This window comes from Haliotis rufescens, unplaced genomic scaffold, assembly GCF_023055435.1.
Source record: "Haliotis rufescens isolate VD_foot unplaced genomic scaffold, xgHalRufe1.0.p SCAF_11, whole genome shotgun sequence".
Taxonomy (NCBI): domain Eukaryota; kingdom Metazoa; phylum Mollusca; class Gastropoda; order Lepetellida; family Haliotidae; genus Haliotis; species Haliotis rufescens.
Window position 1 is genome coordinate 6,581,334 of NW_025963791.1, and position 19,584 is coordinate 6,600,917.

Consider the following 19,584-nt stretch of genomic DNA (forward strand, 5'->3'; position numbering starts at 1 on the left):
TTACATCACATGTTTTTTTTATTTCAGGCAAAGCCTGGAAATTGTGCCCTGTTCGAGAGCATTGACATTTTTCATTTTGTCATTCAGTGCATGGCCATTGACACTTGCCACACTCTGATGACATTGTCACTGTAGCCAGCAAACAGAGTCTGGCCATCAGCAGACCAGGCCAGGGAAAGGCAGTTAGGCGGTTCCCGTCCCTGCTTCTGGGCCAGCACTTCTGGCTTCAGCTCATCCACGATCACCTTGCCTTCAAGATCCTGCAACACAACCATGCACCATGAGAAATGTGCAGCAGTCAGAATAAGTATGAGGTTCTATGCCATTATTATTAGTGTTACTTCAATCTAAATGCCAGAACTTTCACTGCCAATTTTTCCATTGAAGGGCCTGAACAAAAAACATCTTCAGTGAGATCTTATGCACTTGGAAATCTACCCCACCCCACAATAACAGCATGCACAAAGCTGCTTACACATCCGTTAATAAACTTCAATGAACTTAATGAAAATCCTTGGAGCCATCACAACTATTTCATGCAGACTGTTGCATAAGACAGCAGGGCGCTGATGTTAGATTCACTCTCAGAATAAGTGCCACATCATTAATTTAATAAAGTTCAGGTTGACAAGTTTTCTCAGATATTTATACACTTTGGTCGTTCATGCTGTGACTTACCCAGATCTTGATGCTGGGTCCTGTGGCAGCACAGAGCCAGTAGCGGTTGGGGCTGAAGCACATAGCATTGATGACGTCGCCGCCGTCCAGGGTGTACAGATGTTTGCCCTCATTCAGGTCCCACAGCATGGCTTGACCGTCCTGGCAACAACACAGTTGCATCAGACAAGAGATTTGACAAGCACTAATACAATACTTCGACCACAACAGTAAAATTTTGATATATTAACCTTGTGATACTTGTAATTAAGCCACAAATCAAAATGGCCTTCTTTGTATAAAGACAAGCCTAGATCCATATCAGTCAGACAACTTCTATCCATGCAATATGAAAACTAAGGGAGTTAACTCCAGTGCAGCATCCATTTAGAAGTGTTTGTCAACAGATTTGACCAACAAATCAGTCACAGAAAGTCTGTTGACATTTTCTGTAGCATCACCGTGAAAGTTGTATACTCAGTGCTGAGTACAAACTGCAGGGAGATGCAAAAAGAGAATTTGTTTTGAATACGGAATGGTTTCCTTTCCTGATTTTCTCATGTGTACCAGACTAGTCCTGTACCACTGTACTTTGTCTCAAGGCATGAACTGATATATTTTACAGACGGCTATCTAAACATTACTCAGCAAAACCATGTTGTCATTGACAAATGTCCCAAAACATAAGCTACTTTCACAAGTAGGAAATCCACTGACCGATAATAAAGTCATGCCTTTTGTTTGCAAATAGGCTTAACATGGGGACATTTTCCCCTGTACCCCTATATTATAACTAGACAAAACACCATGTATGATTCAGTAATATTGAAACACAAAACTGCTTCAATTAACCGGCTTCCCAAGTGCTACCCATGGACCTACCTTTCCACCGGATGCACAGAGTGAGCCATCAGGAGACACGGTGACAGTGTTCAGGAACTGGGTGTGGCCATAGTGGTTGGTCTTCAGCTTGCAGTTAGTCAGATTCCACACCTAAACAGTACAAATAACACTTTCCATCACAACTAGAGAGAGTTGCTTTATCCTGCATCTAGATATAGCAACAGGCTGAACAATACAGCTGTAATACTGCTAGAGTATGCGTGAACATGAGCATGAACATGACCCATTCAGGAGATAAATTTGCTGAGTGTTTATAATGTAGAACTGTTACCTTTTAATTTAAATGCATAAACAGAACTTTAAATCAAATGTGAAACTCGGTATTGCTTAAAGATTTTATGTCACATTCAGATACAGAAAAACACCAAATTTAAAGTTCTATTGTCCCAAAAACTTGAAATACATTCTCAAACCAATATTTATGTATTGTGACAAAATGCATTGTTCTATACTCACAGTACTGTAGTAAATGCAACTCTACATTTTGTAACCTATATCTATGGAGATGAAGAAATCCTCATAAATATTACATGTAAACTATAAAGATTAGCTTCAGCTCCGATACGGCGGTCATATAGTTTCAATCAGAGGTGGTTGTTAGGATTTGAAACCTGTGACTGACCAATATGTGTCAAGTTTTTTTTGTTAAATTAATCGGCATAACTCACCAAATTTAAAAAGTGCCGAAAGCTGTTTACAGTCTTCCATTAAGGACTTAAGTAATTTCTTTCTCTAATTCAACAAAAAAACAACAGAATCTCACCTTCACGGTTTTGTCCCAGCCACAGGACACAATGATCGGGTTAGTTGAGTTGGGAGAGAAACGAACACAAGACACCCAGTCTTTGTGTGAATCCTCCTGAAAACAGCATAGTCATGTCATTAACAAATACTCATAACGAAGTGAAGCTGGGACCTAGTGGCCACTCAGTCCTTAACACTGATCACTTTTTAACAAGTAGTAAACTGTCTCACCTGAATGGTGTACTTGCAAACCCCCAATGTGTTCCACAGCTTGACAGTTTTATCCCGTGAACCAGAGACAATCTGTCTGTTGTCAGCAGAGAAAGCAACACTCATGACATCCTTCTCGTGGCCAACGAAGTGACGTGTTGTCTTGCATCTGAATATATAACAGAAAATTCAAATTCTACAGGCAAATTTCAACCATTTTGTAAACAGACATAACTTAGTTATAATATCCATGTTTCTTAAGATTTTTAAAAACACTGATCACCATTCCCTAAACCAGTTTCTATAATGTTTGCAAATAACAGAGCTGTTATATTACAATTGCTTATTATCATGATCATAACAAACAAAAAGCATAGCTGAACAATTAACCTTTCAGACAAACAAATAAAAGAATTGATGATTTTCTTAATCTTAAACAGTAAAAGAAAAATGCCAAAAGCTAATCTGAAAGGCCTTGTTAAGGGTGTCCTCTGCCAGTCCCAGACGAATTCAGTAAAGAACATTTTCTTCAAAACTGTCTGCAATCGTGGAATCTCAGAATTGTCTTGGACTGTTTTACACACATTCAACTGAACACTGAGTGTCAAAAGATATCTTATACTTCTAATACAGAGTAACTCTTCAGTAAATAGCATGAAGGGTCTCACAAAATATTTCATAATGGTAAAGGCAAAAATTAATTTCTGGTGAGTAAAATGAAACTATTGATGCCTCGAGACTGTTGGAAACAGGCCTAAAGTTTTCAGGTAAAAAATAAGATTTCATTTTTTGATATCCGATCTCATTTAAATAAGATCTTGGTTCTCAAACCAATAAAGCAAAGATCTGAAGACATCGCATTATGGGTCATGTCAGAACGACCTTTCATCCGACCAATCAGAGCGTTGCTTACCAGATCAGTTAAGTTTCTGATCATACAACCTCAAAAAGCTTGACACGTTATTCCGAAATATGGTCAAGGACTGTATGACTGATTCTGTCAAACTCGTCTATCTCTCGCTTCAACAGGAAGATTTTGCATAGCTTGTGAGAAGTACTGCCATCCTACCTATTAGACATTCTTGCATGGGAGTGATGAAAAGCTCAAGAAAACTGTATTCTGATTGGCTCATGTCAACTTCTTGTTAGTCATTTCATAGTGGTAGCAAGAAGATCTGTTTTTAATGAGATTGTTCAATATGGTAATATATGTTGTCAATAAATAAGTTGTGACATCAACCAAGCAAATTCATGATAAATCATGGATCACAAATGTAACATTTTGTTGCACTGGCAACCAAAGTCATCAATATATGCCGGTCTGATACCACAATTCTGTCTCAAACGATTTTCCAGTGACAACTCACGTGACAAGATCCCAGAGTCTGAGGGATCCATCCCATGATGCAGACAGAGCAAATTGGCCATCTGAGGAGAGCACAACATCAGACACAAAGTGGTTGTGGCCATGGAGCTGCTTGTATGGGATGCCGTAGTTGGTCTCATTACGTGTCAGCTTCCACAGGAGCAGGTGCTTATCTGAAACATCCAGCATGATTCCCTTTTACTCCTTGGCCTTTCTTTTCATAACAAATCTGCTACCCCAATTCTATGATGCTAGTTTGTCACTGCAGCATCCGGCAATCAGGTAACTCAATGACAGTCACATTTTTATCCACTAGTCCTTATAACGACACAGCAAAACCCTTAAGAAATGGCAAATTTCTTCTAGTCTTTATGATATCGTACCGATAGGCCTAGTGCCAATTTCTATGGATGTAACTATGTGGAGGCAACACAAACCCACAAGTTCAGGAACCGCAGCAATGTTGACCTTTAAAGTTAAACAGCCAGAAGTCCAGTACGAGTGAAGATGTCAGAAGCTTGTTGAACAGTTCAAAATAACCGCAAGAAAATTACCAAGAAAATTGTTTCAGAGACTTACAATATGGAGTGAGTGAGTGAATGTGGTTTTACGCCGCTTTTAGCAATATTCCAGCAATATCACAGCGGGGGACACCAGAAATGGGCTTCACACATTGTACCCATGTTGGGAATCGAACCCGGGTCTTCGGCGTGACGAGCGAACGCGTTAGCCACTAGGCTTCCCAACCGCCCCCTTACAATATGGAGATATTAATATACAGTTAAAGTTTATGTTAGAGAAGTGAACTGAACTATGTGCTTGTCACACGTCAGAGTAAATGCAATATGATCTGTGTTATGCCAATAAAGCAAGGTTAACATTATTATGCAGTGTCTTGAATTTTTCTCCAAATCATAGTATGACCAGATGACTGATCACACATCATAAGTGAGTGATTGAGTTGGGTTTGGTTTAACGCCGCTTTTAACAGTATTCCAGTTATATCACGGCATGTCAGCTTAATGTGGGAGGAAAGCCCGAAGTGATGCAGGTCTCGGACATTTACCACTTCGGTGAAACCCACGAACATGGGGCGAACCAACAATCATAGGTTTCTGGCGTGCCCAAGGGACGCAACTCTGCACAGCGAATCGCGGCGCCTTGGACAACTGGGCCATCCGTGCCCCTCACACATCATAAACTGGTCTATTGTTTAAAGCTGCATCAGCAATATTCCAGTAACATGATGGTGTCCTGTAAATAATAGTCTCAACCGGACAATCCAGTGATTAACATAAAATGAGCACGCCAACAAACCAGAGACTAACCACCTGATCCACTGCGTCGGCTCTTACTACCTGCTGTGGGACACAATCTACCCCATTTTTGCATCTGAACTCTGATGGCATTTCTGCCAATTTGGGGACATTTTGATGCAGTGCCGTTTTACCCTATCCCTTTTATTAATTAAAGTTAATTTTAAATACTCTTCTGAAAATGGAGACTTTTTTCACGTCTGTGCGAATATAGGACAACAAAATTATTTTTTCTTTACGTAAGGCAACAAAATCATGAAAGAAATGGAATTGGACAGTTTTAGCAGCAGAAGTCTATGTTCACTACCGTTGTCTATCAAAACTTCAACACGGTGGTCAATCATCCAAGGCTGGTCATCAAAAGTAATAAAGTGTTGTTTTAATCAACAATAATAGTTCCTACGCAATCAAAACATAAATCCATGTCACAAACGCATATATATATATATATGACAGCACTGTTTACTTAAATTCTCAGTGGAGTAACTTCAGTATACGACAAGTCACGTTCATCTCTTATTTACCTCGGGATGCCGACAAAATAGTGTCAGGGTACTGAGGATTCGTGGCAATCTGTGTGACCCAATTGCCGTGGCCCTCAAGGGTACCCTTTAAAGTCATCTGTTCTTGCGCCGCCATGGCGATTTAGTAGCAGCTTTTACTGATAATAATGGATTATCAAAGCCCCCTATGGAATCACGGCCATTTAGGTGTATGGCCGACCGGAAAAAGAAAGATTGCAGGGCGGAAGTTGCGCACCTTGCGTCCGCCAGAGGGTGCTGCGATTTGTATCTCCTGTTTCGAAGCCGGGGCGGCAGGTAAACTAATTATCATATTCTATAGTTATTATGGCTTGAACAACTTTCTTCCTCTGCAGTTAGATGTGTAAGACTTCCAGTAACCGAATGGAAATAGTTTGGTCTCAATGCACAGCCCACTTTTATATTTATTGGAAACATTTCTTATGTGCATGTTGTTATGACGTCATTCACGAAAAGCAAAATCAGCGGCCATTTTGTCTGGTCTTGATCCTATGAACAGCGTTCATTTTGTGACCACAGAGTTTCTTTATATTTCTAAATTTTGTTTTATTTCAGACATTGTTTTCGAAACTGAAGTTTAAATCAAATCTGTCCAGATGATGGTGGAAGATAGGGCTTCGGCCAAAGAACTTGACCAATGGATAGAGCAACTGAACGAGTGCAAGCAACTGTCAGAAAACCAAGTGAAAACACTATGTGAAAAGGTGTGTTGGCAGCGTAACTATGCAAAGTATATGTCTTTATTTACGTGTGGTATTTAATATATCGTTGTATGGCATATAAAGACGATGGTACCTGCACATTACTAATCTCCATTTACTTGCTACCCTAGCCTTCAAGCGTGACACAAGTTCAATGCATAGCCACAAGCCTGCAGGCAACGTGTGTTTCTGGCACTCTAAACACATGTTGAAAACAGGATTTCAGAAGTGAAGATATTCAGTTGACCTGATGAATGTTTTTAAGTCCAAGTTCATAATAGCTGCACGATTTAGAAATGATATTTGCCTGTGCCTAAAATGGGGGTAAATGTATGTAGAGTATATAAGCTTAATCTGAAAAATTATGCATGTTATATTTTTGTTGATTAATGCCTTAATCGTAAGCAATTTGTCACCAATCTGTAACCATAGCAAGAGTCAAACCAAGGCAACAACAGACATACAAACTCTCAGAAGAATATATTTCAAGATAGTTGCAATAATTTTGTTTTATTACCTATATATTCATACAGATGTTTTAGGAAAGACTTAATTATCATGAGTTAGTGTTAAATAGACATTGAAAACCTGTCTCGGGACAACTTTAGTAAATTAAAAAATGCAACATCATACAAAAATTGCCTGTTGCCCGTCTCAATCTCACATTGATAAATATCAAACAAACAAGCAAATTTGATTAAAAAATAGTAACTAAACTTCATCATTCCAATGAGATCAGTTTGTAGAAAATTCAAGAAAAAAATGTCAAAACACCATCAACATCTTGCAAGGCCTTAAAAGACACATCTGTTTTTATCAGTATTTGTGAACATGTAGGTACAGTTGAGGCCAGCTATGCTTTGAAACATGCTATCAGCAGACTTAACTACATAGGCCGTGATTGGAAAACTGCGGGTAATTATACATGTTGTATTTAAATGTCCAAGGTATTTAATATAAGACATGCTTTTTATTGTCTTTAACTTTTTCCCAGCAATCTTGTACACAATTAATCAAGATGGAGTGTATCTGGTAAAATGCCTACTTATCAACCCGATATTGTGTTTGAATTGTAAGATTCTGTTTATTTTGATAGTTGTGGAACCCAATGTCTCCTCTCTTTCATACCAGAGTCATAACATTTGAAAACATGTTTGACTCTTTGAAACCGATCATGTCACAGTTAGGCAGCATTGGTATATTGACTGCTTTTTGTGGAGATCACTTGACTTCTGATAGTTACATGGGCATTGGTCCTGCCCAACATTGAAACATGTTACATGTGGTCTCATAGAAGTCCTTAGAAAAGTCACCTGTTGTGTTACAGGTCCACAGCAACCAATACTTGTCTTTAGAGGCGACTGAGTGGATCAGGTGGTCAGTCTGTGTGATTTGGTTAGCGTCATTTGACCCTGATGGCGTGGATGGTTCCTCATATTAGTCAATCACTGGCTTGTCTCGTCCAGACCTGATAATTTACTAGCTATTGTCATAAAGCTGGAATATAGCTGTGTGGCATTAAGCAAGATGCAAAACAAACCTTACAAAAGTAGCTTGTTCAGATTATTATGTCCCAGTTCACATAATATGGTGTGCACTTAGTCCATACTGTGACCTAGTTTGTATGATTACTCATTCTTTATCATCTACATGACAAAGTTTATAAATAACATTCCATTAAGCTGGGAACAACTGCATGTCAGTGTTGCAGTAAATTAGACTGCATATGGATTGTCTGTCAACATGGTTTGCGAGTGTGACTGGTTGCCATGGTAACAGTGATTGGTATAATTACTTCTCTTATCATGCTTATTGTTATGTTTCACATTGTTGTGATAGTTACCAGGTATATGTACTTTAAGCACAAAAAGATGATCTCCAGTAACTTTACTGTCATTTCACATCTAACACAGATATTTTCATCATTCCTGTGAAAAACCTTTGATTGAAATTTATATATATCTTCATTTTTTTTGCACTGATATTAAGTATTTAACTGCTTATTATATGCCACACTCTCTATAATGATCCTTATTCTGCTGAGACTAGTGTTCTGATATTGTTAATTGGTAAGTTGCTGATCAATCATGAACAGTTTGACTGATCTAGAGGGTTTGATTAACCACAGTTTGTATATCCATCAGATAAACACAGAACAGGATATCCTTGTCAACGATAACTATAAATCTATTTACATGAATTCAGAACCCAATTTAGCCAGTATATATATTAATAAAGATGTATTAAATTACACAATTTAGCTTTGTTGCAGCGTGGTAGGCTACTTTAAGTCTCACTGCATTCATCCACCTCCAGTCAAAGCTGATCTTGATCTAACAGGATCATAACCGAACACCACTCTTGACGTCACAACCATCTGATCGTGTCAAACTGTAAACAAACCATGACGTCACAGCTGGTCATCGAACGGATATGCACTGTGATATTTTTTTATAGCACAAAGCATACGACTAATATAACAACTTAACAAACTGACAGAAGTAAAGGAACTTAAAATATGTCACTTATGCAATAATTGTAATGTACATGATGTAACTGAGGGAACACAAATGCCGATGACATCATGATTCAAAATGGCACGGCCCAGTAACCTGGGATGTAGCTCTATGCAGTTAGTCTTCGAAATACAAACTTAAGGTAATTTACGGCAAATAAACATAATTCCTACTTCTCTTCAGTTATTACTGGCGTAAACACAAATGTTGTACCCAAATTAACATGGAATAGTGCCTATTACAGAAGATAAACAATGAACGAAAACAGGACAATGCTATGCACGATAATGTTTGTCTTAAACCTAACAAATAGAATAAGTAACTTCACAACATTCTTTCTCATGATCTCCCTTATGAATAGCAAATTAGAAATATTATTTCATTATTATCATGAGGGGGCACGGGTGGCCCAGTCCTCCTAAGTTCGGCGCGATTATGTTTCTAGGTTTGTCAGCACCATACCCGTGCTCGTGGGTTTTACCAAAGTGGTAAACGTCTAAGACCTGCATCACTTCAGGCTTTCCTCCCACATAAAGCTGACACGCCGTGATGTAACTGGGATACTGTTAAAAGCGGTGTTAAATCAAACTCACTAACACTCATTATCATGAACTTGCAGGGCTTGAAAAATCTGCTCATATTGACAAGCGGCAGCATGTTCAGGGTGAGAAACAAGTGAAGAAACACTCGTCCTACCGAGCGTGTACATTGTTTTCAATCGTATCAATTTACCTCTAATTGTTTTCATTAAAATATGCAGGATAATTTGGAACCTGAAAATACGTTTTCATGTCTTGTACATTCGTAGTAATAATAACGAAATACTTATTATATCATTAAAAGACATCTGCCAGAGGCAAGGGTGTTATGTTTCCACCTTTGCCAAACTAGGCTGGAATTTCCAGGCTCAATCGTATCACCACCAATGGCTGTTACAAGTTGTGTCACTTCTATGTCCCTCCTTTTGACCAATCAGATTCCACCTGTCCTATCACTAGCACTTCATTGAAACAAAATGGCATCACCCAGTCATACGATCTGATCGATAATCAAGATTTATGTTGTAAACAGATATTACCTTGCGAAGTGCTTCAAATTATTTGAGAACCTTGATTAAAAACATGAACAGGTTTGCCAAGTATGTCAACACCCAGTTGGCAAACTGTTGCAAAACTCCAAACTACGTAGGCTTCAAAGTTACAAAAATAGTGCTACCTTGCTTCACTGAAGCAAGCTGTTTAATATTGATTTGAGTACTCCAAAATTGGCACATAACTTCTTCATACTATCTTCGAAGGACAGTGCCATGCCTACATATCGTTGTGATGAGAAAAACCGATGTGCTTTGTAAAGCTGATTGCAATTGGTCTATTTCTTTAAGTAAACCATTCACGTTGCAACTAGCTTGCAGAGAGGAGTAATCATCCATCAGAATGCCTATTGCATGCCACTTTTGTGCTGCTGTATATGTATCGCACTGAATTCCTGATGTTCACTGTTTTGTTTCGTTTCGGATTGTAGTCACCAGTGTTGCAGCGAAGTGGCATCCATTGAATGAATTGTGCATTTTTATCAGTTACTGGCTCTATCTAATTTTCTACGTCATTTCATATGCAGATTTTATATTTCTGATGCAAATTTGTTACAACTGAGCCTATCAAAGAAATATTAATGACACAAACTGCGTTTGCTGTATGTTGATTTCTGTATACTTAAAACATGTAATATTTGTCAAAGTACGCGACATGCTCAAATCTCGCCAAATTTCTACTGGACATTATCCATTGCATACTTGACATTGATTATGTTAAAATGGCAGATCAGAAGACATTATCTGTGATTGGTTGACAGAATAATTACGGATAACCAATGGTAACCTTGCTGAGAGTTATATATCATTTTAACAACAGTTAAAACAACATTGCTGATCTTTTGAGGGATTAGAAAACTTAAATTTGTGTTCATACCGGTACGGTGATGTCTTCAATAGTATAATTCAGTTAGAAGCCTATAGAAAAAACCCTCGATAAAAGACACAAACCTTCCGATGTACTTGATCAACTGTTTGCGACCACCTGGATGGTTAGGCACTTTAGCTGGGTTTCCATCAATGAGCAGCCATGTTTTTTCTCAGTCCTGACAATCTTGCAGGTCTACATTAAAGCTCGAATGTTAACTGGAACTTTGCAGATAAAAATGCCATGGGAAACACTGAGCACTGCATATAAATAAGGAAAAGTACATCTAACCAAGCACTTCTCTGCTCTAACTGAAGCACGAGATAAGGTGTAGCGAATGTGACGCATGCTGGACAAAGTTAAGATTCACTGCTTGCTCATATATTATAGCTGCCATCAAAAGTGGACAGACATATTCATTTATTGTAGAGTAAATTTTCAAGAAAATAATGCTCTGAAAGTATGTAGATTAGTATTGTACATGTATTATCAATTGTATGATGACATGATCACCGTGATCAAATTAGTATGTTATGGTTATCATGGCCTCAACATCTTAGATCAGGACTCACACTATGAACCGCCTTTTTACTCAGTATTTGATCTGTATAACATGTATAATGATCTGTTTTTATTGGAAATTAAAGTTTCTCTTTCACAACAAAAATAAATATATGTTATCTGACACTATTTTGATGTCTTGATCATCAATGGACAGTGGGGTCGCCCATTTTTGGTTTCTCCTGCTACGAAATTTCTGCAATAATGCTACAAGCAGCATAAAACCATACTCACTTTTTATCATTAAATGTATGATCTGTTGTTACTGTTATCCTGTGTTAAAAAAATGTTTTCTGTTGCAGGCAAAAGAAATTTTGTCGAAAGAGTCGAATGTCCAAGAAGTAAAATGTCCCGTCACAGTTTGTGGAGATGTGCACGGGCAGTTTCATGACCTGATGGAGTTGTTTAGGATAGGTGGCAAGTCCCCAGACACAAATTACCTCTTCATGGGGGATTATGTGGACAGGGGGTACTACTCAGTAGAAACAGTCACACTTCTAGTTGCATTAAAGGTACAGTTTTTCACTCCCATCATATGCATATGATAATGTAGAGCTAAGATATTATCCAAAGTATGATCATACTTTGTTTTACTTATGGTTGAGATGTATTATTGTATTTCAAATTTAAGGCTTTTTCCATTGTAAAGGTAAATTCTGTTGATTAACTAAATAAACTATGTCCATGAAGATCTAGCTGAAAGTTAGCACCACAGATTAACATAAGACCCTATCCACATGCCATGCAAAGACAAGCACACCTGATATGTTCTTTTGGCTCGAAGGTAGGCATTGATGAGGTACACATCCATATATCTAATATGAAACATTACTCATCTACACACACAAAACAAACTCACTTTCAGATGATCATTATTTTTAATGAAAACACACACACACACACACACATACACACGATACATAAGACTGTCCTCTCTATCAATTATCTGAAAATTTGGAAGATTGATAATTCGGACAGTTTCACTGGAAACAGTACAGTCCAGATGTTTGCCTTATTGTTTTGTAAACTGAGGGTGTGCCAGTTATGTGAAAAAATGTTTGGACATCTTGTATTTGACCTTTTTAAGATAATTTGAAATTGATTGTTTTGTTTAGTGCTGTTGCTAATACCCAAAAATGCCAACACAATTGAAAATGTTTTCTCTCTTCACAGGTTAGGTTCAAAGACAGAATAACAATTCTACGAGGAAACCATGAAAGTAGACAAATCACACAGGTTTATGGCTTTTACGATGAGTGTTTGCGAAAGTATGGCAATGCCAATGTATGGAAGTATTTCACAGACCTCTTTGACTATCTCCCTCTCACAGCACTTGTCGATAGCCAGGTGAGTAATTGTGTTTCAACATTCAGATTTACAGAGTTTAAAAGAATTTAAATTGTAAGAAGAATTTTGCATCAGCAATATCAACTCAAATTTACTTGTAATGGGCTTACTGATGGGTACAGCAGGGGTAGATTTACCCACTGGCCCGTTTGCCTGTGGTCAGTTAAAATTACAAAGGGCTTTGCTGAAACATAAAGTAGATGGCCAGTCTGGCTAGTCAGAATTGCACCCCTTCTCCATGTATGTTTAGTTTTATTCAGTTGGACACTACTCGTGAATCATGTTATTTTGATTAGAAAATATTGGGGGGGGGGGGGGGGGGGATGAGGACTTGTGAATGGTTAACTCAAAGAAAGATAACTCTGTAAAATGACAACCAGCGGCCATTTTATAAACAACTTCTTTTTTGGCTCGTAAATCACCACGAAATGAGGCAAAAGGAGGCCAAAATTAAATCTCAGTGCAGGAAAAGGCGTTTCAGGTTTGAGGAGTTCTAAAATTTTCAGACCCCTGCTAGGTAGCTACGCGGCCTCCACCATTTAGTTTTAGGCCAGTTAGTTTGGAGAAGGGCCAATAACTTTTTAAAAGAGCAGGCCTGCTGGTGACATACACATTTGTTGATAAATCCACCCCTGTACAGGACTAGTGGTTCTGAAAACATCATACTGAAAATTTCTAAGAACAAAGTGAATGTATAAAAGGTAAAGGTAACAACCAAATAGTTTGTAACATTAATACAGAATTTATAAGTAGTTTCAAAATGTTCTGTTTAAATAGTTTCATTTGTAGCATTGGAATAATATTGTGATTACCATCTACTTCATTTTCCAGATCTTCTGTTTACATGGTGGTCTCTCTCCATCAATAGACACACTAGATCACATCAGGGCACTAGACAGAATACAGGAAGTTCCTCACGAGGTATGTTGCAGCCATCCTAGAATACTTTTGCAGCTGTGGTATGGATGTGTCCATTAACAGTTTTTCTTGAGCACTTGATGATTACAAACAAGACATTACACGCAATTGAACAAAATGTACTGAAACTTATGTCCTGCAATTATGAAAGTGCTCTTGAAATATTTGTGTTGCATAATCCGTGAAATTGTCTTTGCCACAACCTTAGTGGTAATTGATATTGTCATTTATCTTCTAGGGTCCGATGTGTGATCTGTTGTGGTCTGATCCTGATGACCGTGGTGGCTGGGGGATCTCTCCCCGTGGAGCTGGCTACACGTTTGGTCAGGACATATCGGAGACATTTAATCACAGCAATGGTCTCACGCTTGTATCAAGAGCTCATCAGCTTGTTATGGAGGTACTTCATTATGTTTAATTAATATTTTTTAAGGTTTCATGGTCACAGCTGTCAAATGATTTCATATCACTGTACATTTTCTCTCTTGTATCAATTACCTTTTGGAATTCCAAGTTCAGATAGGTACAGACTTAGAAATTAGTTTATATTTTCACCTATCTGCCATAATTATCTGATACAGAGTTGCCATGTATTCAATGGTAAAGGTACTAGTCCACAAGGAAAAGTCACTAGTCCTGTATTAACTCGTCTTATACTTGTGGAACCCTGAGGTCACCAGTACACTTGTAGGAGGGAACTACCGTATTTGGATTGGGTTGCCAGACTTAATTACTGCAATGTTGAACAACAAACAAACACACAATATATCCAGGTATAGAGAGATGGGTTAAACATGTTAAATCTGTCCCGTCCAGATCTTGTTCGGTCTAGCTTGATTACTCATTACATTACTCCTTACAACTCCGTACATTCGCTGCGATTGAAACCAGTTTGATAACATAGTTCCTCTCTCTCTTTTTTCTGTTAGCATGTTGACATGAAAGCAATGCTCTCTCAACGTACAAAAATAACTTTTCTCCCTACAGGGTTACAATTGGTGTCATGACAGAAATGTAGTAACCATCTTCAGTGCGCCCAACTACTGTTACCGATGTGGCAATCAAGCTGCCATTATGGAACTGGATGATTCACTCAAATATTCTTTGTAAGTCTGGACTTTCTCGATTCCAGTGTTAAATTGATGACAATTTTCTATCAACAGCTACTATTGTTACATCAACAAAACCTCTTATTTTCCAGAATAATGTTTATTCTAGAATGTTTATGATGAGAAAATGTAGCATAATGACATATGAATCTAATATTTATGCACAATATGATAACCTTGAAATGTCTTTACAAATCAAAGATTAATGTAAAGAATCAAACTACTTTGATATATTTGTTGTAATTTTTGCAAGCATATGAACATTTTTCTATTAAGTGATTCTACTTGTTCTTAGCAGTGTTTATGACTTGTTCTCATTTTACTAGCTTGCAGTTTGACCCAGCTCCTAGACGAGGCGAACCCCATGTTACCCGCCGGACACCAGACTACTTCCTGTAAAGTGTGATGGAAGTGAGAATGTAGAGATGGAGTTGAGGAATATTAAATTCTTCAGTTACATAGACTTTGACACGAAGGCAGTACAAATTGTGCTTACTTCTTGATACTAATTAACGCAGGAAACTTGTGTTTGTCATTGGTTTCTTCCTTGAAAATCGAACAAATACATCCTCTCATGAATTTATAGAGCAATATTGCACAGCTGGCCACATTGCAGAACTTGGTATGGCCTATCTAGTGCTTTCTCTACCAGATACTTTGAGATATTGTCAACTTTTCTTAATTATTGATTCTAATGTGGGATCTCTTGTAATTAGATGTCAAAAATAGGGAGTATTACAATTATGCCACCAGATTATCTGCCAAGAAATTTACAGATTAAATGTGATGTGAAGTTAGAACAGTGCATGAAGTTAAACATTTATTTTCTTTTATGGAAAGGATAAGATACTAATTCAACTCCAATTGTGTAATCATTTCTTGTCAGTTTTGTTACATTTTTAAAAATGTTTGTTACACAAACACTTTGTTGCTCCGCCAAATTTTTATTCGTCTTTAGTCCATTTACCATCTTTGTTGTGTAGTTAGGTGTGACAATCAGTTGTGACTTGCTTATATCGCTAACAGAATAATTGGTTAACCAGGAGGATACATTAAATGTTCATTTCCCTTTCATTATTAGTATTCACTGACTGATGTCCTTCGAAACATCCACACTGATTGTGTAATTCATTTGTGTCAAAAGAGATAGACACATTGTTGTAAATCTGTGGACAGCAAAGATATGACCTGTTCTTTCTGTGGATTTGTTGAAGTATTTATGGGTGGTATACATGTATATAGAAATCTGTAAATGGATTACAATGTAATGATGTATTTAGCACAAGCAGCAGCAGCCAACTTGTCCTCCCATGTAGCAGTGCTCCCAGATCAACCCAGTTCATTTGATTTTGTCTAGCTGTTCAGAATTGTTTGGTTGCCAACAACTCATGCTATATCTATGTATGTAAAATAAATAATTTTCAAAGACACTTTCATGTTTGTTCTGTAAAACTGATTTCATGTTAGAAATGTGTTAATGTCATGGTAATCGCAATACATCAAGCTGAAGATGGATTGTTGGAGATCCAAGGTTACATTTCTACAGATTTGTTAAGCAACTATTGTTAAGAGATCTGCATCTTAACATCAAGCACATGTGTACTGTGTAATTAGTGTGTAATGTCAATGACCAGGACAACCACAGTTAGAACCATATTCTGACTCATTGGATACTTTAAAACTGTTTTTCACTTCAATTCAAGTGTCAGAGATTCACACATAAAACCATCTGTATTCATTTGACTTTATTCATAAAATTAACATACAAAAATAGACACACAGACAAGACAGCTCACCAATCTCATAACCAATGCAGGTTTGATACTTATTGAATTTCTGCCTGGTATTTCCATTGCATGACAATTACAATATTATATTTAGATCTATCTGATGTTCTATACAGGAATCTATCTCATTAAAATCATATCTTAGTTCTCGCTAAGTCAGTTAAATATCTGGTGTTGGATTGCTTTGGTGGAACTGACAGTCTATTACAACATACCTGGTGCACAAATACAAACCAAAATAATATATTTACACATGTTATGTGAGCAGAAAACAAGTACATGTAATCACATTAAAAGTTTACCAATTATGCATAATCCAGGAAAATACAGACATGACTTGATGTGAAATCATATAAAATACCAAGGGAGATGATAGTCCAAGTAATTCACCAGTTATTACATGAATTATCAAATAGAAATTGTATAACACAGTAGTGTAAGAAAACAAAATCAATGAAGGGAATTTTCACAAATATAACTTTTGATACAAGGGTCAAGGTTGGGGACTTCCTGTATTAAGTGCTTGGAACTGGCAGCTCAATATTTTGTTCATGAAGTGCACATTCCTATCTGCTTTCCATGTTTTGTAATAGTATTTAATAGAAGTTGAGCAGTATATGGAGGTAGTATCAAATTAGCATATTCTACATGTATTTCTTGATTATATATCCCAGATATATTTAACAAAGATCAAAACCACCATCTTACTGGTCAGGTGGAAGGGGTAGCCTGGTAGTTAAAGCAGGTTGAGGCCTCATTAGCACACTGTGTGAAGACCTCATCCAGTGTAGGTTGCTGTGATACTGCTGAAATATTGTTAAAAGTGGTGTATACCAATACACACTTTCTGCTTAACCTTTGATATCTAAATGTAAGTACCGTAAATGTTAATATTTTCCAAGCAAAAAAAGTGTATCACTGAACACAATTTTAATTGAATTCCCCACTGCAGCTAATGATTATACATGACCAATGGTAGTATTTCTGTAAATGTATGAATGTAGACTACACTAAGACTAATAAAATTTGATATGTAAAAGGCACAATTAGACAATATTTTGATTAGTATCTGCCTTAGCATCCAGGAAAGAAATGTGACAATTATTTGCAAAACTGATTCAAATTCCCTGTTGCAGAGGATAAGGCAAAAGAAATACATACTTGTATTACAGGTAACCAAATCAACCTATTATTATCACACGTGTAAGCAGTCCTTAAGAAAACTTGACAACTTGATATCTGTTAAGGCCATTTATCATCCAAAACTGGCTCCCACAGGAGATATTGCTTGGGTGAGATCATGCGAGATCTACACTGTAGATGTCACTGCAATGAAATTGAATCACAATGCTTTGCAGACCATTGTGAGATTCTCTATGTGACATGAAACAGGTATTTTCACATTTCTTTGTCCAAGTGTTTTTCAAATGCTGCATAATTGCAAAAACATTAAGTAGCACTTCTTGTACTAGAAATACTTCTAGGGTACAAATGTATGACGTTCCTCCTAAAAACATGTTTACAATATATACAACAAAGTGGAGTACATGAAGCCAATGAAACTATACAAGGAACTGACTCATCAGATGTTAACACGACATGTCCAGGGTTTGATACAAACATGTAACATGATAATCGCATCTAGATTTCACCAAGAATTAGCAAGCATCACTTTACTATCAAACAAGTAATTTACTGACAACACAAGACCACAGTGCGGAATGGGGAATGCATTTCAAAATCAGTTTTATCATAACCGACAAAATAAAGAGAGGTAAAACAATTGCAAAGGAACAAAGAATTGGACCTAGCCTAAACTGGACCTATCCTTCTTGACCCACTCAAATGTAGGAACATTTTGTAATACAATTTTCAAATTAATTTGACAAGATCACAACAAGCAACAGACAACTATCTTTTTGTGTTTTTATTACTTCCATGTTGCCATGATTTCATACAGACCCAAATAGGGCGAAAAGTTTAACTTTCCGAACTTTAAGAAAACATCCTTTACCTCAAGTTGGGCATTCTCAATTATACATATCAAGATAATAGGGTCTTCATACCTTGTCCCATCAACGGAGGTCTCGAGCAATTGAAAAGTTGGCTAATGGACATCTTGCACATCAAAGTTTTATCCGTAGGTCTGGAAGATTTCCAAACCAAAAATACATGGTAGGTGTCACAATAAGCTTACCTCACACATTTGCTCCATGTAGCCCGGCTAACAAAGGCTTTTTGAACATGCATGACTGGTTAATATAGGCCTGTTTAAAATGATTAAATACAGGGGTAGGCATATCGTGTGTCATATCGTCATATGCAAATCCATGGTAGATCATGGTAGATCACATGCTTTGATACATTGTAGTTATGAGGCTTCTTGATGAATCAGAGCAGATGAGAAATCTTATGGGGCATACGCAGGTGGTTTCTGAAACAACAAAATATATTGTCATTTATGTTGCAAGGCGCGAGTTTGGTTGTATGCTGTTTTGAACAGTTTGTGCGTTCGTTAACAACACACTCAGCAATATTCAAGCTGTAAAATTACAGCAATCTAACTAATCATGTTTGGAGCAGACAGTCCAGTGATTGACCTCATGAGCATTGATCTACACAACTGGGATAGTGAGTCTGAATGCCGTTTGTGGCCTTACAACAAGCATGGTTTTTTTTAATAGTATCTCAGTTAAACAGAATATGACGTTATGTCAGCTGACTGTGGGAGGGAGGCATGCCTGAAGTGACAGGTTGAAGATGCTAGTCATGCCCACAGGCACAGGTGTGGTGATAGCACAAACCCTCCCCCCCCACACACACCACACCAAATGCCCCCACAGTACTAGTATCATAGCAGAAAAGTGTATGTCAGGGACACACACAGATACAAAGGGATGGGTATTGGAGGTTTAAAGTGTATCACAATATTTTGCGATGCTCAAGGCC

The 19,584-nt window shown here is 37.5% G+C and overlaps 3 protein-coding genes across 3 annotated transcripts in view; 1 reads left to right on the forward strand and 2 right to left on the reverse strand.

The window, feature by feature from the left end:
- Positions 1-5,943, reverse strand: LOC124134282 (receptor of activated protein C kinase 1-like). Its single transcript, XM_046499015.2, has 7 exons — positions 5,721-5,943; positions 3,882-4,053; positions 2,536-2,683; positions 2,324-2,419; positions 1,540-1,650; positions 679-819; positions 1-260 (listed from the first exon to the last, which is right to left on the reverse strand). Exons 1-7 carry the CDS (start codon positions 5,833-5,835, stop codon positions 84-86), a joined length of 960 nt encoding a protein of 319 aa, XP_046354971.1. The 5' UTR covers positions 5,836-5,943; the 3' UTR covers positions 1-83.
- Positions 5,888-16,278, forward strand: LOC124134283 (serine/threonine-protein phosphatase 2A catalytic subunit beta isoform). Its single transcript, XM_046499016.1, has 8 exons — positions 5,888-6,014; positions 6,294-6,442; positions 11,777-11,986; positions 12,648-12,821; positions 13,653-13,742; positions 13,978-14,139; positions 14,727-14,845; positions 15,175-16,278. Exons 2-8 carry the CDS (start codon positions 6,335-6,337, stop codon positions 15,245-15,247), a joined length of 936 nt encoding a protein of 311 aa, XP_046354972.1. The 5' UTR covers positions 5,888-6,014; positions 6,294-6,334; the 3' UTR covers positions 15,248-16,278.
- The window catches only part of LOC124134284 (WW domain binding protein 1-like), a 16,002-nt gene continuing 11,592 nt past the window's right edge, over positions 15,175-19,584 (reverse strand). The window contains exon 5 of the mRNA XM_046499017.2: positions 15,175-19,069. Coding sequence (XP_046354973.1) covers positions 19,046-19,069 — 24 coding nt within the window. The 3' untranslated portion in view covers positions 15,175-19,045. The remainder of the gene's footprint in view (positions 19,070-19,584) is intronic.

Excerpts from the sequence above, each read along its gene's own strand:
- LOC124134282 (XM_046499015.2), bottom strand. The coding sequence starts at position 5,835 with ATGGCGGCGCAAGAACAGATGACTTTAAAGGGTACCCTTGAGGGCCAC. Across the intron at positions 2,684-3,881 it reads AGACTCTGGGATCTTGTCAC|ATGCAAGACAACACGTCACT; the intron begins GTGAGTTGTCAC and ends TTATATATTCAG. Across the intron at positions 820-1,539 it reads TCTGTGCATCCGGTGGAAAG|GACGGTCAAGCCATGCTGTG; the intron begins GTAGGTCCATGG and ends TGTTGTTGCCAG.
- LOC124134283 (XM_046499016.1), top strand. The coding sequence starts at position 6,335 with ATGATGGTGGAAGATAGGGCTTCGGCCAAAGAACTTGACCAATGGATA. Across the intron at positions 12,822-13,652 it reads CAGCACTTGTCGATAGCCAG|ATCTTCTGTTTACATGGTGG; the intron begins GTGAGTAATTGT and ends TTCATTTTCCAG. Across the intron at positions 13,743-13,977 it reads TACAGGAAGTTCCTCACGAG|GGTCCGATGTGTGATCTGTT; the intron begins GTATGTTGCAGC and ends TTTATCTTCTAG.